The sequence below is a fragment of the Crinia signifera genome, chromosome 1 (genome assembly GCF_055691185.1).
Source record: "Crinia signifera chromosome 1, ASM5569118v1, whole genome shotgun sequence".
Classification (NCBI taxonomy): domain Eukaryota; kingdom Metazoa; phylum Chordata; class Amphibia; order Anura; family Myobatrachidae; genus Crinia; species Crinia signifera.
In genome coordinates this window covers 383777317-383797784 of record NC_139217.1, presented here as the reverse complement: position 1 = coordinate 383797784, position 20468 = coordinate 383777317, and the positions used below count along the sequence as shown (strand labels likewise).

At 45.3% G+C, this 20468-nt stretch overlaps 3 protein-coding genes across 18 annotated transcripts in view; 1 reads left to right on the top strand and 2 right to left on the bottom strand.

The window, feature by feature from the left end:
* The window catches only part of OSBP2 (oxysterol binding protein 2), a 226680-nt gene extending 224687 nt beyond the window's left edge, over nt 1-1993 (bottom strand). Inside the window, exon 1 of the mRNA XM_083151498.1 lies at nt 1708-1993. Coding sequence (XP_083007624.1) covers nt 1708-1967 — 260 coding nt within the window. The 5' untranslated portion in view covers nt 1968-1993. The remainder of the gene's footprint in view (nt 1-1707) is intronic.
* On the top strand, nt 1867-19762 carry DUSP18 (dual specificity phosphatase 18). Of its 15 annotated transcripts, XR_014446473.1 has the most exons (4): nt 1867-2218; nt 3894-3981; nt 12031-12249; nt 18392-19762. XR_014446473.1 is itself a non-coding variant. In XM_083151518.1 (3 exons), the coding sequence occupies exon 3, from the start codon at nt 9344-9346 to the stop codon at nt 9905-9907; it is 564 nt and encodes a 187-aa protein (XP_083007644.1). In that variant the 5' UTR covers nt 2055-2218; nt 3894-3977; nt 9310-9343; the 3' UTR covers nt 9908-9988. The 15 variants fall into 15 exon arrangements, 14 of the variants coding, with proteins under 14 accessions (XP_083007644.1, XP_083007648.1, XP_083007642.1 ...); XM_083151518.1 differs by lacking the exons at nt 12031-12249; nt 18392-19762 and adding an exon at nt 9310-9988 and having other exon boundaries at nt 2055-2218; nt 3894-3977; XM_083151516.1 differs by lacking the exons at nt 12031-12249; nt 18392-19762 and adding an exon at nt 9310-9988 and having other exon boundaries at nt 2056-2218; nt 3908-3981.
* The window catches only part of LOC146013326 (synergin gamma-like), a 22804-nt gene continuing 17238 nt past the window's right edge, over nt 14903-20468 (bottom strand). For both annotated transcript variants that reach the window (XM_083151508.1, XM_083151507.1), the window contains 2 exons: nt 18380-18487; nt 14903-15453 (listed from right to left, as the gene is read on the bottom strand). In XM_083151508.1, coding sequence (XP_083007634.1) covers nt 15292-15453; nt 18380-18487 — 270 coding nt within the window. In that variant the 3' untranslated portion in view covers nt 14903-15291. The remainder of the gene's footprint in view (nt 15454-18379; nt 18488-20468) is intronic.

Sequence of the window (20468 nt, the reverse complement as noted above, 5' to 3'; positions counted from 1 at the left end):
TCATGTTTAGGACAACAGTCAATAGATCAAAACATATGGTCAAAATAGTCAATGTTGACATGGCTATGGATTTTTTTTTTTAGTTTTTGAACTTTTTCATACTTTACAATACAAGTGAACTCCAAATGGAAACAGTAAACATGGCGAGTAAAGGCAGCCATGCATGGGTACGCACTTCACTAAATATGGGGGGGGGGGTCCATATGCTCAAGTGTGGACACTGACAGCAGAAAAAGTGAAGAACTCTACCTACCATACCACACCAGTACTACACATGCACTGCAGTCTGCCTTCGCATGCGTCTGTGGGGCCTGAAGGGGAGGAATTTAGTGAAGCAATTTGTCCACCTGAATTACAGTCTGCTCTCTGGGCTACAGGGCCCCATACACTACAATAATATGTCCGACACTGAAGTCAGATGTTCCCGAAAGTGATTCCATCCGATTTTGCACATTCAAGTAATTTTTGCATAAAATATATCTCATGCGATTGATCAAGCCAAGATAAAATCACAGGAGATATATCTTATGGTATACAATTGTACTAGAAGATATAGCTGATGCCATTGGCCATACAAACAGAGCTATCCATGCTTCATTTCTAAGCGATCTGGAAATGGGGCTGTAATTGCCCCATGTGTACGCCCCTTAAGTTTCACTCAATAGTGCCAGTTAAGAGATTGCCCATAGCAACCGAATCCCAAGCTATTATCCTCTGGCGGGTGCCAGGTAACATATGTAGATTCTTGATTGCAAAAAAAAACCCACACCAGCAAATATACCCATCACAGTCACTCGGGATGACAACACTCACACAGCACACTACTGCTGCTAATTTTTAGATTTAAATAAATATAGTGTAATGTCCTGTAGCAGAATCGCACAACAAAACATCTAATGTCCACAATACAAACGTAATTATAGGAGAGCACAAGTCACATTTTTCATTGCCAAGCCTTTCCCCTCTGCAGTGTGTCCATATAGTGCCCTTAATTTAGGTATCCGGACAAAGGATCTACAGCAAAAAGATAGACAACCATTAGTTCGACACCATTAGTTCAACAAGCAAAAAGGTCAACAGTCAAAAGATCAACATGGGGCTTTTCACTGGTTTTTGAACCGACAGGCGGGATTTCATGCCCTACCATCCACTAGGGCAGGGCAACACCGGCCCTCCAGATGTTGATGAACTACACATCCCAGCATGGCCACATAGCAAAACTAATGCAAAGCATCCTGGGATGTGTAGTTCATTAACATCTGGAGGGCCGGTGTTGCCCAGCCCTGCACTAGGGTGTGGAGGTAGAATAAAATAGTGTGCCAAGCGTAGCGAGCGATGCAAGGGGATGCAGTGCACTTTAAACTATGTCCATGTCGACTGTGTCAAAAAACAGTGAAAAACCCCATGTCGACCTAGACACTGTCGATATAATGGTTGTCTATCTTTTTGCTGTAGATTCCTTAATTTCTGTATCCACCCTGCCAACCGACCTGAATCCACAGCCTGTCGGGCTCCCCGCGCTCTCTACCCATGTACCTGCCGGACTCCCTGCACCTACTACCCCTGCCGGGCTCCCCGCACACTAGGCTCTACCCTTTCACCTGCTCCACGCACCCACTACCCCTCCACCTGTCAGGTTCCACGCACACTCTACCTGCCGGGCACCTCCAAAGGGGTAATGCCCAGCAGTGGGTGCCCAGCACTCACCTGTAGTAAGACAACAGCCCGTTGCTCAGGACAAACCAGCGCCTCTGATACCCTTTCAGGTAGTTGGTCCATTTGAACAGCCAGCCCTTGTAGGTGTCGGGGCCGGGGATGGCCGGCGTGCCCTGGTGGACGGATCCTGAATTGCTCATGCCTCTGAGCCCGGGGCCGGCAGCGCTGGGCTGCGGGCAGGACAGACACCGCACCACTGAGAGCAGGGACACCACCAGCCTCCCGGAGCCCTGAGCTGCCGCTCTCCCCATATACAAGCATCAATATGGGCGGGGACAGGCGCGAGGGGCACACCCCTCCTACACGTGACAGAAAGCATCACAACAAACACAGGTCACGTGATGCGGCACACAGGCTCGTAGCAGTCGCCAGTAGGTGACAGTAGGCGGTGCCGCCTCAGTCACGTGACTCGCTGGGTCGCGACGAGGACGGGCTCCGGTCAGTTGTTACTTTCTCCCACTCCGGTGACATACTCCTGCTCGATAAGCCCCAGCATACCCCAGTAAGCAGGATATTTAATTGTTGCCTACGCAGCCTGGGATGTCACTGTGTGCTCCATAGAAACAGCCTGCTGTCCGCCGCTCTGTGGGAGAATTCCAAAGTCTATTGCTCCCATTCCTCAACAGTTTTTTCTTTAATTGTTTATTTATTGACGTTAACTTTGTAACCGAAATCCAGCAGAGAAGCTAACGGCAGTGCCGCTCACACCCCCTGACAACGCTAACCATGACACGCGCAATGCACGGGCGCGGGAGTGTTCGGCGCATGAGCAGTGTCTTACCTAAAAGCCGAGTGGTAGTAAGGCTTCGGAGGGGCAGAAAAACCTTTTCTTTCGGGCGGTAGAGAGCGGCGAGCCATAGTAAGTGTCCCTGAATGAGAGACAATTTTTCGAAGCAGGAGTACTGATATACTCTCCAATTATTCTGCTGCATGTAGCATGTAGCACCCCCTTCCACTATTGGAAGGGGCGCACAAATTCTTTAGTTTTAAAATGTCTATGGCATTTTTAACTGTTTATACAAATTGAATAGAAATGGCCCTATTTGTTTAATTAAAATGCCAAGGGGGGAGCAAAATGTATAGTTCCTCCACTGCTGTTAGTAGGGTGACCAACTTTCCAATGGGCAAACCAGGGAACCCCCCCCCCCCCCCAGCCCTCCAAAAAATTCCGGGGAGCCACTGCCAGAACAGGAGGGAGGGAGCCGGGAGGCTCAGCAGTTATGTACTGTCCCGTATCGTCCGCATGGCGCATTTGCGTGTGCCACTGTGACCGTGCTGCAGTGGAGGTGTGGAGCAGCAGGTACCAGGGCTGTAGTAGCAGCCCACCCGACTGTCCAAAGTCACGTTGCCGGCCGGCCGCCAATGCCTGAACGAGCCCACCCTGCACAGCATTACTGGGAATGTGGGAGGGGACGCGGTCACGCGGCGGCCGCACTAACCAATGGTGGGGAGGCGCCTACTGCATAACAGCTTCCCCTCCCACACTCCCAGTCCCAGTAATGCTGTGTGGGGCGGGAGCAGTTGAGAATTATTATTTAGGTTGGGGGGGCCTGAATCCACCAACATTTTGAGTTACTTAAAACTGGGACTTTTCGTGTCCCGGGATGGGTTTGGCCGGGATGCGGGATTTACGAGTTAAAACCGGGACAGTCCTGGGCAAACCGGGACAGTTGGTCACCCTAGCTGTTAGTTAGATGCACAATATTAGAAACAAGCAGGGGTGAGACAGAAATGTGATCTGAACACCCTGTTGGAAAAAGGCCTTTCCATATATAGTAGGGATGGCAATAGTGCAACTGACCATTGATAGTGTAAAACTATGCAAAGGATTATATCAATATTTTTACCAATCAATGGTCATCCATGTTTTTTAACTGATTGGCCTGTGGGCCAATCAAAACATGGGAGCGGGGCTTTGCGTGTGTTGGAGGCGGAGCTATGCTCCATGTCCCAGCACTTTTTAAAAAAAACGCAAAACATCGGTTTTGCTGTGCCATTTATGGAGGGATACCATTTAGTTCTCCCCCATCGATTGCAAAAGTATTAGACATCGGCCATGGACAATCAATGATTTTGAATCATCAATAGCCGATGGTCATCCCTAATTTATAGGAGTACACTGAACAGGCACATAGACCCAGATATGCACTAAAATATTGTGAATTGTCTAATTTTAGCCCCGCTTCTATAGACCCAGCATATCATCAAGATTGGTCCTCACCCCCTATTATCTCCAGGCTTCTGGAGAGGAGAAAGAAAAAGTCAGTAAGTATGTATTAAATCTCTCTGTACTTTACATTTGCCTCAACTGCAGTGCAACATGGTTTTTGTTTATTTGAGAAAAAGGTGCTATGCGATCAGGTCTGAATTAGGCCCTGAGTTGTAAGACGCATGTAGCATATTTGTAGAGAAAAATCCCTTTTTTGTCTTTATATTATATCAGCGGTTCTCAAACTGTGGGTCCTGACCCAAAAGTGGGTCCCGGCCTTCTCAGCATGGGGTCCCAACTACATGTTGCTGACCATCAGGCTGATGACTTCTAACCTCAGTCAGTGATTCAAAGAGTCTGATAAATCTGTTGAATTGTCTGTTACTTCATTTTGTGCCTCCACAGTGCTGCCATGTATGTGCTGTCTGCTGACTACACATGTGATGTGATGACCTTCTGCAGTAACTTGCTGGGGTCCTGTCATTATTTTTATTGTCTAATGGGGTCCCAGAGCAAAAAAGTTTGAGGACCCCTGTATTATATCTAGAGACAGGATTATATGCACCATAAAAAGCTTGAATTATGCATGCAAATATGCAAGACAAATACTTAAAATATGCATGAAAAGTGTTAAAATATGCTACATTAAATAATATAAAAAAGTAATTTTTTACTTATTTATTTAAAAATCAGCATAAAATTAGTTGCAAGTAAACCTCAAAAATAGGCACACAGCATCTGCAGATGTCTAGTGCTATAAACAGGATTTATTTTCTTCCTGGCTGCTACAGCATACTGCAGCATCCAAAGCTCTTCTTGCATCAACTACATGGACACTCATCTCCAGAGCCGATGGATCAAATGTCAGCATAGCGTGTGAGGGCGGCGCAGTGAAAGGCTTCCTCCCTGCACCGCATACTCACTGTGACACAGCATTTCCTCTGCGCCACGTGATGTCACAACCGTTCTGCCCGCCTCCTCTGCTGCAGAAGTCTGTCTCTTGGTGTAAAGTCCCAGGCCAGGGGCAGGCAAAGGTTCAGGAGCTTCGTAGTGGCATCCGCACTAACTGACTTTTATCAACATGGATTGGCAGCCCAGAGCAGTGTCAGACATAGCGTAATTCCAATTGCCCCAGCCTGTACAATCTACCACTACCTGGCCAGCAGCAGCAGCAGTACAAAGCAGTGCTGTGACTCGCGGGTGGAAAGGGGGCAGGGCCTAAAATATGCACCATCACTAGATTTTAGGTAAAATATGCAAGAACCAGTGAGAATGGGCAAAATATGCAAACGCATATGCAAATATGCAAATGCATATAATCCTGTCTCTAATTATATCATAACCACCTGCTCATGCTTGATAGTCCATTATACATTATATTGGCCACTTGGTGGCACTGTTGTTTGTTTTGGCTCTTTTTCTGTTTACTGCAGAGCAGGGGTGGCCAAAAGGTCGATCGCGATCTACCCGTCGATCGTGGTGGTCCCGCGGGTAGATCGCGATCAAGTTCCCTGTGCACACATACTGTAGTTGCTGAAGCCCCTGACACAGAACAGAGGCTTCAGCGTTCCCAGGGATGCAGTGCGCGGGTGCACGTGACATCACCCGTGCACTGCAAGTGAGAAGCAGGAAGCCCATGTTTGAGCCGACTGGAAGCTTAGCTTCATAGGCTCAGCGGCGGTGTGACAGGGCTGGGAGCGCAGTGCGCATAGCTGCAGCAGGGACTGGCGGCTCAGCGGTTGCGGTGGGACAGGGCTGGGAGCACAGAACACAATAGCAGCAGGGACTGGAGGCTCAGCAGTGGCGGGAGTCGGAGCACAGAACGCAGTGTCTGCAGAGAATCTGCACCCAAATGGCGGGCATCACAGTAAGTTAAGTGCACTGCAAGTGGGGGGATAAGTTTGTCCACAGCTTTTATTTTCATATGTTGTGTTATGCGGGGGGAGGGGCTCTGTTTACAAATGTAAGTTCATCAGAGTTGCTGCCTGTGATGGAGTTGTGTGCCCCCTCAAAAAGAAAAATAAATAAATATATATATATTTTTTTTACAGGCACAACTCCATCACAACTCTGATGAACTTACATTTGTAAACAGAGCCCCTCTTCCTCCGGCCACATAAAATAATTTCACGCCATTCCATGTTGCATATTGTGAAGTTTGTGCCATTCCCTGTGTCAGAATGATTTCCCCTCATTCCCTGTGTTAGAATGTGAATTTCGGTCACATTCCCTGTGTCAGAATGTGAATATCGTCTCATTCCCTGTGTCAGAATGTGAATTCCGTCTCATTCCCTGTGTCAGATTGTGAATTTCGTCTCATTCCCTGTGTCGGAATGTGAATTTCGTCTCATTCCCTGTGTCGGAATGTGAATATCGTCTCATTCCCTGTGTCGGATTGTGAATTTTGTCTCATTCCCTGTGTCGGAATGTGAATTCCGTCTCATTCCCGGTGTCCGATTGTGAATTTCGGCCTCATTCCCTGTGTCGGAATGGGAATTTCGGCCTCATTCCCTGTGTCGGAATGGGAATTTCGGCCTCATTCCCTGTGTCGGAATGGGAATTTCGGCCTCATTCCCTGTGTCGGAATGGGAATTTCGGCCTCATTCCCTGTGTCGGAATGGGAATTTCGGCCTCATTTCCTGTGTCGGAATGGGAATTTCGGCCTCATTCCCTGTGTCGGAATGGGAATTTCGGCCTCATTCCCTGTGTCGGAATGTGAATTTCGTCCTCATTCCCTGTGTCGGAATGTGAATTTCGTCCTCATTCCCTGTGTCGGAATGTGAATTTCGGCCTCATTCCCTGTGTCGGAATGTGAATTTCGGCTCATTGCTTGTGTCAGATAGGGAATTTCGTCTCATTCCCTGTGTCCGATTGTGAATTTCAGCTCATTCCCTGTGTCACAATGTGAATTTTAGCTCATCATGTGTGGCATACTGTAATGTGAAGTTTGGTCTCATTCCCTGTGTTAGAATGTGAATTTCGGCCTCATTCCCTGTGTCAGAATGTGAATTTCGGTCATATTCCTTGTGTCAGAATGTGAATTTCGTCTCATTCCCTGTGTCAGAATCTGAATTTCTACCTCATTCCCTGTGTCGGAATGTGAATTTCTGCCTCTTTTCCTGTGTCGGAATGTGAATTTCTGTCTCATTCCCTGTGTCGGAATGTGAATTTCTGCCTCATTCCCTGTGTCGGAATGTGAATTTCTGCCTCATTCCCTGTGTCGGAATGTGAATTTCTGCCTCATTCCCTGTGTCGGAATGTGAATTTCGGGCGCATTCCGTGTCGGAATGTGAATTTCTGCCGCATTCCCTGTGTCGGAATGTGAATTTCTGCCTCATTCCCTGTGTCGGAATGTGAATTTCGGCCTCATTCCGTGTCAGAATGTGAATTTTGGCCTCATTCCCTGTGTCATAATGTGAATTTCGGCTCATTGCTTGTGTCAGATAGGGAATTTCGTCTCATTCCCTGTGTCCGATTGTGAATTTCAGCTCATTCCCTGTGTCACAATGTGAATTTTAGCTCATCATGTGTGGCATACTGTAATGTGAAGTTTGTCTCATTCCGTGTTGCATAATGTGTAAGGGATGTATTGCATTTGGAGGGGTATATTTTACACAGGGTTAGATGTCGGTAGATCCCCGGTAAGTAAGTGTAGAAAAAGTAGATCCCGGATTGTTAAAGTCCGGCCACCCCTGCTGCAGAGGTTACCAAACTTTTTTTAATCACGGCACCCTAGAGTATCAGAATATTTTTCAGGGCACCCCTAGGCCAAAGTTTGTTACCAAGAATATTAAAAAAAAAAATTAAATGAAATAAGTTGTGCTTAAATGTCATCCTTAGGTCCAGTTATGTGGGGAAACAGAATTGAATCACATTCCTCACCACATATTTTATAATTGTAAGCCCCAAGCACTGATTTTGCCTGTTTCATTGGCCATAAATTATTTGAATTGGTTCTGGACCACCAACCTGGGCACCCCAGGGAGCCTAGGCACACAGTTTGGGAACCACTGGTTTACTGTATTCTGTAACTGTCTTAAGGATTCTGAGGGGAGTTATCTACTTGGCAGTATAGGGGGCTGAGATTTAGAAGGAATCAGACTGGAATTCCTATTTTTCTCTTTCTGTTCTGCTGAAGTGTAATGTTATTTTTCCAGTGATTCCTCTACTTGCACAACTCAATCATAAACAACTTATTCCGGTGTTATTTGTTTAAGCTGGAAAAAACACAAAGCATATGTATGATAATATTTAAGCATTAAAGGTGTGTACACATGGTGCAATATGGTCGCTGAGCAATTTTGGCTTAATATCTCTCAGCAATATATTGCTCAGCCATCAGTGGCACGGTACATGAAGCAGCAGCCTGTGGCTTACTGACTGGCTGGGCATGCAGGCTGCAGGGACGGAGGTGGGACTCCTTGCAGCGGTTGTGCTGCTTTGAGGAAAGACAGAAGAACGTGCAGGCATTTGTTCTCCTTAATGTGCGGGTGTGCTACACCCGGTCTGCTAGCAGTAAAACAAAAGAGACTGTCCTGCTGTTATCATTTCAATCAGAATTTTAGGCTGTGTGCGTATATGTGTTAAAATAGATGCGGATAGCTGGTGGACGGGATGTTGGCTAGTGTTCATTCTAGCGCCCACTATCTTTGAAAACCCATGCAGTTCCTCTTCCCTGCCTGGGGAGTCACTGTCTCCTGTAGTGCTTCTAGCAGTGTGGTCTGTATATCAGAACTGATATGCAAACCAGACCTGTGCTAGAAACACCACAGCAAACAGCGACACCCCAGGCAAGGAACAGGAACTGCATGGGTTTTCAAAGATAGTGGGTGCTAGAATGAACACTAGTTGGCGCTCAGGGTACCGGAGTCGGCATCTCGATAGAGGGAATCCCGACAGGAGTCCAGTAAGTATACTAACCCATCCTGCATACTTACATTTGGGATGCCGGTATCCTCCTCAATGTTAGCATTGCATCTGCCGGGATGGCATCTGTGTGTGTGTGTGTATCCCAAACCTAAGCGCAAAATGCATTCATGTTTCATAGGGTGTGGTATGACACACAGACAGTCGGGATTCCAACAGTCATTACTCAGATGTGGAATCCCGACTGCACAGTGGGGGGGCGCAATGAAGCCCCTTGCGGGCTCGCTGCGCTCGCCACCTATTTTATTTTCCCTCTATGGGGGTCGTGGAGTAATGACTGTCAGGGAGCCGTCCGGCACTCGTTTCATATACAATTCAGTGTTTTAACATTGGTTGTTGCTTACATTCATTTGGAAAGTAAGTAATGTGCCCATCAAGTGTTTTGGAGATTGTGAAATATCCCTCTGCTTATATATTGTTTTGGTACAGACTAATCTAATGGGTTGCTTTCATTACAGCTGAAAAGCAGGATTTATGCTACTGTGACACATAATGAAGCAAGGAGCGGCCAGCGCATGTCACCGCAAGCCAATGTCTCTTTCTGGGCTCTGTCAAGTAACAGAGAGTCTATTTCTGAGCAATGCAGCAGCTGCAAGCACCCAAGCCTTACTTAGAAACCACCACGTCACTTGTGTCATTAACGTGTCCTTACAATGTCCTGTTTGTACCTTACCGGATTTGGAGTATCTGCATATTTCTGTAGCGGATACACCAGACACATCTTTGTCTGATTACTTTGAAAGCATAACAGATAAAGTCCATAAAGTGGAGAGCAGTGGAGGACGCACATTAATCCATTGTACAGCAGGCATCAGCAGGTCTCCTACTATCTGCCTCGCATACCTGATGAGACACCGTGGGATGTCCCTGCTGGCAGCCCATGTTCACTTAAAAACACGCAGACCTATTATCCGCCCCAACCTTGGCTTCTGGAGACAACTGATCAACTACGAACTGGATTTATTTGGGAAAAATACAGTGCAAATGATCAACTCCCCTGCAGGACTCATCCCATCTATTTATGAGGCGGAAATAAAAAACATGATTCTTTTTTAAACAATTTTGTTTAATGAGAGAGAATACATTATCACAATACATATCTCTATCACAAACAATTAAAAATGTTTTCAAATGTCATTTATTTAAATAAATTGTAGGGTTCATTATCCAGTCAGTAAGCTTTAAATGCTCCTGTCACCTTCAAATTGGAGACAGACATTTTGTGCAGCTGAACCTTTCTGTTGAGCTTTACAATTGGAAACAGTGACAGAACAAACTGGGTAGTAACAAACCCATATAGAGGTAGGTATATTGTATACAGATTGGGTTTTGTGTCCAAATGCAGCTTAAGCTTTCACACAATTCTTCCGGAGTTAAGGCAGAGGAATTACCTCCCAAGTCTTCTCACTGGCCTTGGAGGATTTTCCTCAATGGCGAGACATAGGACCTAATTCTCTAATGGACTAAACATGCTGCACTGCAGGTGGGGCAAATGTAACATGTGCAGATATTAGATTGGGGGGGGGGGGGGAGTTATTTTGTTTCTGTGCAAGGTAAATACTGGCTGCTTAATTTTTACACTGCAACTTGGATTTTACACTGCAACTTGGATTTTAGTTTGAACACACCTCATCTAACTCTCTCTGCACATGTTACATTTGCCCCACTTGCAGTCTGAATTAGATCCGTGGTGTGTGACCATCTTTGAAAGAGTAAAATCTGTTCAATAAGTGAAATTAAGTAAAGTGCTGTTTTTGTGAATTGAAATTGCTTAGGGTTTCTGTTACCTATCAGTAGAGGACCATATTTATGGCAAAAAGGTGTCAGAACTGTATTGTCAGTGGTCAGTCAGCCATTCTCAGTATTGTGTAGTAACACCACATTCATTTTGAAACCACATAAAAACATTCTAGATAACAGAAGAGGCCAGATTTAAATGTTTGCGCAGCCAACAACCAGTAGACGGCGCCCAATTTTATTTATAAGGCACAACAAGATGTTTGCAGCACCGTACAGAGGTCACATATTAGAACAATACAGGGTACACAAAACTAAACATAACTGCGGAACAAAAAACAGCACGGGTAACAATTCAGCTGAGATGTAGGGAGGCAGAGGAGCAGTCTGCATGTTACCAGGGGCAGTTTTTTATTACCAACAATCAATGAACACCGGTAATACCCCGTTCTCACTGCCGCAAAAACCCGGGTATTTCCCAGGGCAAGCAGTAATTTCCCATGTCCTGTCTCCGTGTGAAAGGGTCTTTGTGAAATTCCCTGGTGTTATGCCCTGGGAATTAGACACGGGTTTTTTTGCAGAGTTTTTCCTGGGAAATACCCAGGTGTATGGCAGTCTGAACAGCATAGACCCGGGTTTTTCTCACAAAATGCAAAAAAAGCAAGTTCATTGGGGAATGTAATCATGTGATAGCCAGCCAATAAAAGCTGTTTTTTAAACAGCCAATCACAGCAATTTGTACAAATTTCCCAACACCCAATCAAATTGCAGACACGGGGAAATTCCCGGGTCTGAGGTGCAGTATGAAGGGGGTCAGTTGAGCTGAGAAGCTCTGTGCCCCGCCAAAAATCCGGCAAGAAAAACCCGGGATTTTGCAGCGGCGGCAATGAGAAGGCAGCATAAGAAGATATTTGGATATAGATGGTAGGGAAGTTAAACTGGTTATATACACAAAGATTTATCTGTCTGGTGGCAACAAAAAAATCCAGCAATGTGTTAAAGAGAAAATGACAATCCATCATTTTCTGGCAAACATACAATTATCATTCAAACAAATTGATTTCATCCATTTGATCTAACAGTGAGATCCTGGCCACTGGCAGCAGGGGAGTGCAATAAGGCCCCTAGTGGGCATGGTAGCTTGCCTCTCCCTGCAAGGTTCTATCCCAACTCTAGTAGATCTCTGATATGGTAAAACATACAAAATGATGCTAAACAACTTATGTTGAGCATTTTTTTGTCTATTCCCACATTGCCTGCCTTGTACCCATCAACCTATTGACTATCAATTTACTGTAAAACTATTGAATCACACCCTTCATTATGTGGGAAAGAATATGCCTATATACACAATTCAGAAAAGCTTTAGGAAAAGTATAGAGGATAGCGCAGAAAAGATAAAGACATTTTAGTAAAAACTAATTATAAATTCTACTCCACAGACAAGCCAGACCTCGAAACCTAACCAGCACCTTACCAAATCTGCAATATGTTTCAACATGTCAAAATGGGCATCCGAATATCCTGTAGTCTTTGCAGCTGAACGGATATTGCAACAAGATGGTTTCTCTCCAGGAAAACAAAGCTAAAGCTTCTGACTTTACAGTTTTCTTTTATAGAACGATGCAGTACCTGATAAATGGAAGGCAGTGAGGCCTAAGGTTGGTAACAAACATAAGAATATAGTCAGTGAAAAAGATAGAGGTTATCCAATTACAATCGATAATTTTCAACTGACAAAAAAAAACCCTCACGATTTTAGCCCAAGAGTAATTCTAAAGCTATCCACTTATAGTCCTTCTCCCCCTTTTTGGTTAAAAAGCACTTGGAATCCTGGAGGAGTTCCCAAATGGGTGTGGTACAGGGGTCAGACAGTCGGGATCCCGACTGGCCGGACCCAGACCGCATGGTGAGCGCAACTAAGCCCATTGCGGGGTCGCTACGGGAGCCACCTATTCTATTCTCCCTCTATGGGTGTCGTGGACCCCCACGAGGGAAAATAGCAAGTGGCCATCAGGAACCCGGCTGTCGGTGTTTTGACAGTCAGGATCCTGACGTCGGGTAAATGCCTGTCGGGATCCCGTCCGGCACCCTTCCCAAACCCATGTGTTTTCACAGCTGTGATCACAAAATTGTGTCATTTGATCAGGGATTTTTTTTCTCCTGCCCAGACCAAATTAATAAAATTCACGATAAGTGCTAGCAAATTGGATAAACCCGGGAAATCCATTAGCTCCAGTAAATTAGCACCACTAATTGGATACTACCCATAATTTGTGCAAAGAGGATACAACCGTAATACCAGTGAAAGTATGCAAGTTTCAGATCATGACTGTTAAGGGTTCAATGGTGGATACTATGAGGTATATTCAATGCCGCTAGCAAGCCCCTGATGGTGAGCAGTGCCAATAGCTCTCCGTCAGAGTATTCAACGCCCTCCCCTTCACTCACTTAATTTGCGGCGAACCTCACCATCCTTTTACGGCGAGAAGGATTTCTCCCAAAACATTGAATACGGCGAGGGGGTTGGAGGGTAAGGATGGCTTTTTCTCACTGTACAAAACCCCCTTGCTGCTGCATTGAATACACACCTATGTCTCATGCGATTTGTAATAGAATAGAGAAATTCTAAAACCATTACTAGAAATTCCAGCAATAGGACTGTTGTAAAGTGCTGTAATTGATGGCAGTATTGGTCCCTAAAATCAAACCATATGGCAAGAACAGGCCTCAATGACTCTCCCTCAACCCCCACCCATGCTGGCTCTCTCTCCAGCTGTGGCTCCAGCCCAAGCCCCTGCTGCCCCCACAGCAGGACAGCCTCTGGGTCCATCCAATCCGACTGATGTGGTGTGCTGAACGGGTGATGGCATGTTGAGACCCTCCAACGCTGCCCTGGGTGTAGCAACATCAAGATGGCACCGCTGATGGCTGCCCAGGATCTGTGCCGCTAAACCAACTATGTACCCCATGCCACCCCTGTCATGTTCTATATCTGTATTTTTACTTGCTACCTATCTGGCTGGTGCAATCACAAAGTGGCGCCGCTGAATGGCTACTGCGAAATGCTTAATTCCAATATAGCAAGAACTAGAAAAAGAAACCTAACCGTAAAATGGCATAATTCAAATAGAAAACAGAAATAGTTTATCAAATACCCTGCTATTAAGAAAAATGGAAAGTGCCTATGTACTGTATACATAACAGCAATGTATAACACTCCATAGGCATCAAAGAATAACAAAAACGAAAAACATTGTGGGGCAATGATCTTACCCTAAAATATATTTTTGAAGAGAATGTCTTCTTTGTCTGCATTGCAATCTAATGCTGCTTTCACACTGCAAAACCTGCTCTGACCCGGTTTTTGAAACGTTTCTTTAACTGGGTCAGAGCAAGTTTAACCCCTTTCATATTGCATGATGTAAACAGTATATTACTGGTTAATTACCATTTTTGTACCTTTCACATTGAACCCGTTGTGAAAGGTAAAACCGATAATTCACCAGTAATATACCCCCCCCCCCCCCGGGTACTTGCCAGCGCCTGGGGGTCCATGTATTGGTGGGGAGGCAGCCGGGTCCGTGCAGCAAATGGGAACCCAGCGCCGCTACTAGTTCCCATCTGCCGCAGGGACCCCATCGCCTCCCCACCATTACATGGACCCCACTGCAGGGACCAATACATGGACCCCCAGGCGCTGCCAAGTACCAGGAGAGGGGGGTGCACTGCCAAGGACCAGGGGAGGGGATACCGGTGTGGGATCCAAAATACCGGTTAAGACACATTCACACTGCAAAAAGAACGGGTTTGAACCGTGTAGGATCCTTCTTTTTAACAGTTTTGAATTACCCGTTTTCTTGAACCGGTAATTTAAAACTAGCGCTTTCACACTGCAGCTATAACCGTTTTAAAACTGATAAAAATCAGCAAATTACCGGGTTATAGCTGCAGTGTGAAAGGGGTATAAATGAAACATAGTTTACACTACGCTAAATTCACAAGTGAGCTTTGTCTGTAGTGTTTACATGCGTCACTGCCACAATGGGCCATGCAGTTATTGAAATGAGATTACCATAGCAGTGAGTCAGTCATCAGTGATTGACAGGCAGCGGTTCTTTTCCAGAAGGCAACAGGAAATGGAAACAAAAACACAGGCGTGTCAGTACAGTTTTTGAAGCGTGATCAGGCCAAACGTCCAATGCAAAAACCAGGTCGGTTGTAAATGATTGCCAATTAAAAAAAAAAAGAATGGCCAAGATTGGCCAGGAACCTAAACCTCTGGCACCCACCGACCCTATTACATGTGGCCCCTTGTGTGCAGGCAGAGAAGTAGCCAGTTTATTGGTGTTTCATCAGCATTGACATGTGAGGTACAGAGAAGATAAGCCAATACTTGCAGCAAAAATACAGCAGCTCCCATATATACATCACTCCGGCATTTTTTATCTACCTAATCAAAAAGCAATTGATTTTTTCCCCCGCATATTTATGAGGAAAAAAAACAACAAATAAACAGCATTTTCTGGTTTAGTAAATTTTGTTCAACATATTGATCTTTCACTTGAGTACAGTACCATTGTGTCCATATATAGAAGTTTTATCAATAAATACACTAGAAAATAAAATGAATGCAGTAATCGGTTCTACAAATAAATTATTGTCCCTTCTACAAGTTCATTAATCTTGGGATATTTAAGAAGTCATAATGCATCTTCCTTTAGTTTGAGGCAAGAAGAACAGTTACTGTGGCAAGACAAGATGGGCAGGTGGTCATCCACACAGTTAAGCCAGAAGTTGGCACAGCTTGGGTGATAGGAGAGTCCTCCGAAATTCAACATGCAGCTTTTCGGGTCAGATGGCAACTAGAAAATAAGTGAAAAGATGGGCAAACTGTAACAGCATACCTTGGAAGAAAAGCCCAGTTTTCATTTTTTAAGCCCTGTTAAAATTGTAAATACTTTTAAAATGAAACTGGTCATATGTACTGCACATAACTCACATGTAAATGTGCACACTAAGGCTGGGGCCACATGTAGCGATTCAGCGAGACCTGCTTGGCAGGAAAGAGCCTTTTTGCAGGAGGCCACTGCACGGAATGGGATCATTTGGACAGCAATTTGGTCAACAGTCATAAGGTCGACACAAGCATTAGGTCAACAGTCAAAAGGTTGACATGGGGTTTTTCACTGATTATTGACCCGAATGTCGACAGGGACACTGGTTAAAGTGTAACGCATCCGCTCGCCATTCTTCGGGCACTATTTTATTCTCCCATCACACCCTAGTGGATGTTAGGGCATGAAATACCGCCTGTCGGCACGTCAGCTCAAAAAACAGTGAAAAACCCCACATCGACCTAATGCTTGTGTTGACCTAGAACCATGTTGACATATCCCCATGTCGACCAACTAGCTGTAGACCAAATGACCGTATCCCCACTGCACAGGATCTGGCCGGTGACATGACCAGATTTTAAGTAATACACATATATTAGCACACAGCTGCACTGTGTGAACACATGCATTCAAATGTACCGTATGTGTTCTACTTGAAATCCAGGCATCCAATCATCCTACTTGCGATTGGATCCAGTGGATGCGGAACCGCTGCATACTGTATGTGTAGATGGCAGCACAGATGACCATGTGCAGACTCCTTCCCACTGAAACGCTAAATATGGCCTTAGCCTAAACTATTTTTTACTAAAAGAATGTAAAAAGGGGCGTTTTCACATTATTTAAGTATAACCTAAATGCATTAGGGGGCTTTGTGGAGCAGTATTTCAAACCCTTTCATTTGAATTTTTTAAGCAGCCAGATGGCATTTCCCATTATATTACGATCTGGCCAAATGGATTAAAACACAAACAAACAAAAAAACCTACAGTGATATCGGAATTCCGGAACTGGTCTCCTGGAGTGAGTCGTGATACCGGCATCTGCATTGTGAACGCTAGCATCCCCACCACCAGGAGCCATTTCATTGTCAGTTTTGCCCTTTGGCAAGGTGCTCCATCATACTGGAAAAGGCATTGTTCATCACCAAACTGTTCCTGAATACTTGGGAGAAGTTGCTCTTGGGAGGAGGTTTTTGTACCATTCTTTATTCATATTCTTTATTACTATTCTTAGGCAAAATTCCATCCTTGGCTGAGAAACAACCTCACACGATTGGACTCAGCATCAGTGACGTGCTGTGAACAGAGAGGCACAGCACAGCTGGATCTGCTGTCCAATCACAGCAGCCCCTGTCAATGAAGCATTTCTAAAAGTGCCACTTTTGCCATGATATTTAATGGGCTTTCTTAGCCCATGGCTTAGCCCCCCGCCCCCACTAAAAAAAGCGAACACTAATGATCCCTGTATATAACTTTAGCCCAGCCTGATAAGATTTTATAGCAATCCTTTAATCAGTTATATACAAGAAATAATGCGGATCAAAATACTGAAACCTAAAAAAAAAAAAAACGGGGAGGCCAAAATTAGCATGGGAGAGAGATCTAAAGAACATTGTGTTGCCCATAGCAACCTATCAGATTCTACTTCTTTATTTAGCAGGTACTGAAGTATAAATTAAACTCCGATTGGTTGCTATGACCAACATCCCATCTTTAATAGAACTCCCATCTTAGTAAATGTACCCCTTCAGTTGCAACTCTCCTACAGGCTTTAGACTTTTACTGATATTTATGTGGTCAATGGAGCTCCTCCCTGCAGCACAATGTGATGTACTTGCCTAAAGGATACATGATCTGTAACAGCACTCTCTTTATTACTCAAAAATGTATGGTAAATTATCCAATAGCAAAAAATTGAAAGACATGGTTTCCATCCTCTGTAGTGATCAATATATCATATGGAACACATCACAGCTGTCCTGCAGTATATTCCACTGCCAACAGATGTTTTAGAACCTGGACAGGTCACTCTAAAGATAAACCGCCATAGAATACTAAGAAGGGTATTTAATTAGTGCCGGATTTTTCCACCAGTCAAATTTCGGATTCACCCTGTTCAATGCTGGTGAAGATTTTTCAACTGGTCAAATATTTACATGGTTGAATTTGCAGGTGCTTTTGGGTCTGTTTATCGCAAACGACAAATAAATGAATAGGCATGGGTGAAAATGTACTAAAGAAATGTGCAAAAACACCTGCAATTGAAGACTGAGGGGTAGAATTAGTACAGCTTTTCCGGAAAGCCAATAAAACCTCACATAATGAATACCCCCCCCCCCCCCCCCCCCCCTAAATGATTTAGGTGTTTTACAGTGACTTCATCTCATCCCTTCCCTCACCTATTTCAGGTATACTCCATGTTTTAGCACAGACTCTAAAGGTGCCCATACACTAGTAAGATTTATCTTCAGATCTGGCTGGTTGGAATAAAAACATGGTTATGGATGAGTGACAGTTTGTCAGTTTTCCAGCATTTCCAGGCAAATGGTCAGCTGTCATTTGCTCTCATCCATAACCATGTTTTTGTTCCAACCAGACAGATCTGCAGATAAATCTGCGTGTGTATGGCCACCTTAATAGAAATTTTACTCTGTTCTGTTACCAACTGCTACTGTACTGGAAGTGTCATGGTCTTAATGTCATTGGTGCTTTAATACTTTGATATACAACACGTGTATTTTTGCTCCTTCTTCCTCAGTTTTATTCAAACCTACAAATATCCCTACCTTTGCTGATGAGAAGTGTTCAATAAAAAAAAAAATACAAGAGAATAAACAAACACTACTAAAAATGGAAATTGTAATATTCATCAGTAATCATGAATTGCTCACCTCCTCCTCCAGGCTTTCCAAGAGACATACGCCACAGCACCTCTGAAGGCAGAAGTTTGAGTCAGAGGTGGGTTCCTCAACTTCACAACCTAATGCTGATGGGGCGGTCTGCAGATGTAAACGGGAGGAGAAAAACAACAATGTTAGAGTTCTAGGGATGGACAGATAAAATCTTTATAATCTGTTTAGTAAAAACACATTGCTTCCAGAATTTATTGTATATTGTACAATTTATATTGTAACATTTGAGGCATTTGATAAAGTAGCCTTCATATGTTACATGACAGCTATTTTTTTTTATACCCCAGTGAACCTATAGAATTAAAATCAAGATTCTACTGTAGTGTGGGGAATTCAATCTGGATTCTAACTGTCGTTTTCATTGGCTTCTGGCATTAACTCAGTCGGTATTCAATTATCCAAGTGTCGGAAAGTCTGCAGATCAGCTAAAGTGGCCATAGATTTTTGGAAATTGGACACGGATTCGACAATCCACCGCTGTCGTTGAGTGTTTGAATATTGGGAGAGCTGTAAATGAAATGTGAAGAGAAGAGCTACTTGATAGCAGGATGTAAGCATGGTTCGGTGGCAGGGTACGCTTTGAAGAATAGGTGAGTTTTTAGTGCCTGTTGGAAGCTTTGCAAGGTCGAGGGGAATCTAATGGACCGAGGGAGTGTGTTCCACTGAAGGGGTGCAGCACGCGCAAAATCCAGAACACTAACATGGAAAGCAGTGATCAGGGTGGAGGAGAGACGACAGTCGTCAGCCAACGGTAGGGGCTGGGATGGAGTAGGAGTGGAGAGAAGGTTGGAGATATATGGGAGCAGTAAAATTAGAGATGGCCCTGTATGTGAGGGTAAGCCAGTGCAAATTTGTTGAAGATGAGCTGCGTTAATGGAACAGACAGAAATGTGCCAGAGCTTGGATGTGGGGTGCAAAGGAGAGGGAGTAATCAAGAGTGACACCCAGACAGCAGAGTTGGGGAACGGGGAGATGGGGTTAACAGTAATCGAGATGTTAGTAGAGGTAGATTTGTGTGTCATTAGCATAGAGGTGGTATTGGAGGCCAAAGGAGGTAATGAGTGCAACCAGTGAAGAGGTGTACAGGGAGAACAGAAGGGGACCAAGGAAAGAACCCTGAGGGACACCAACAGGAAGGATGGGAGGTGGTGCCAGACGCAGAGACTATGAAGGAGCAGTTGGCGAGGTAAGAGGTAAACCAGTCAAGGATAGTGCCCAGGGCCAGCGCCACCACTAGGCAGCCTTAGGCATTTGCCTAGGGCGCCGGCCGCTGGAGGGCGGCAGTTTGGAGCTGGTCCCCCCATGCCGCATCACCCAGCAAGCCGCCCCCTCCCTGGGGAGCGTTGTGTTGCTGCGACCCGCATCCCCCGCCACCACAGACACCCCCTCCCACGGCATCAGACACCCCCTCCCCTCCCTGGGGAGAGTCCCGGCGGCCAGCGCCGCATCGCTCGGTAACACCCCCCCTCCTGGAAAGTCACAGCGATGGACACCTCCCCTCCCCGGGGAGAGTCCCGGCGGCCAGCACCGCATCGCACGGCAAGCCCCCCGGAACGTCCCAGCACCGTGCGCCGCATCACTGGATCCGGAAGGCAGCCCCCCTGGAGCGGGTAAGTAATTGAGTGTAATTGAGCGCCCCCCCCCCCCCCCCCCGCCTGGGGCGCTCTGGTGCCTAGCACCGGCCCTGATAGTGCCAGAGGGGCCAATGTTTTGGAGAGTGTGTGGAGGAGGAGGAGAGGGTGATCAACAGTGTCAAAGGCAGCAGAAAGGTCCAGAAGGATAAGAAGAGAGAAGTGGTCCCTGGATTTGGCTGACAGCAGGTCATTGGTGACTTTTCCCAGGGCGGACTCAGTAGAGTAGAGTGGGCAAAAGCAAGATTGAAAGGGATCGAGGATGGAGTGGTCAGAGAGGTCGCTGGTGTGACACCTGTAAACTAGCAGTTCAAGGAGTTTTAAGGTGAATAGGAGAAGAGAGATAGGGTGGTAGCTATTGGGTAATTAAGGGTCAAGGTTGGATTTTTTAAGAATAGGTCAGACCAGAGCATGTTTGAATGGGGAGGGAAATATGT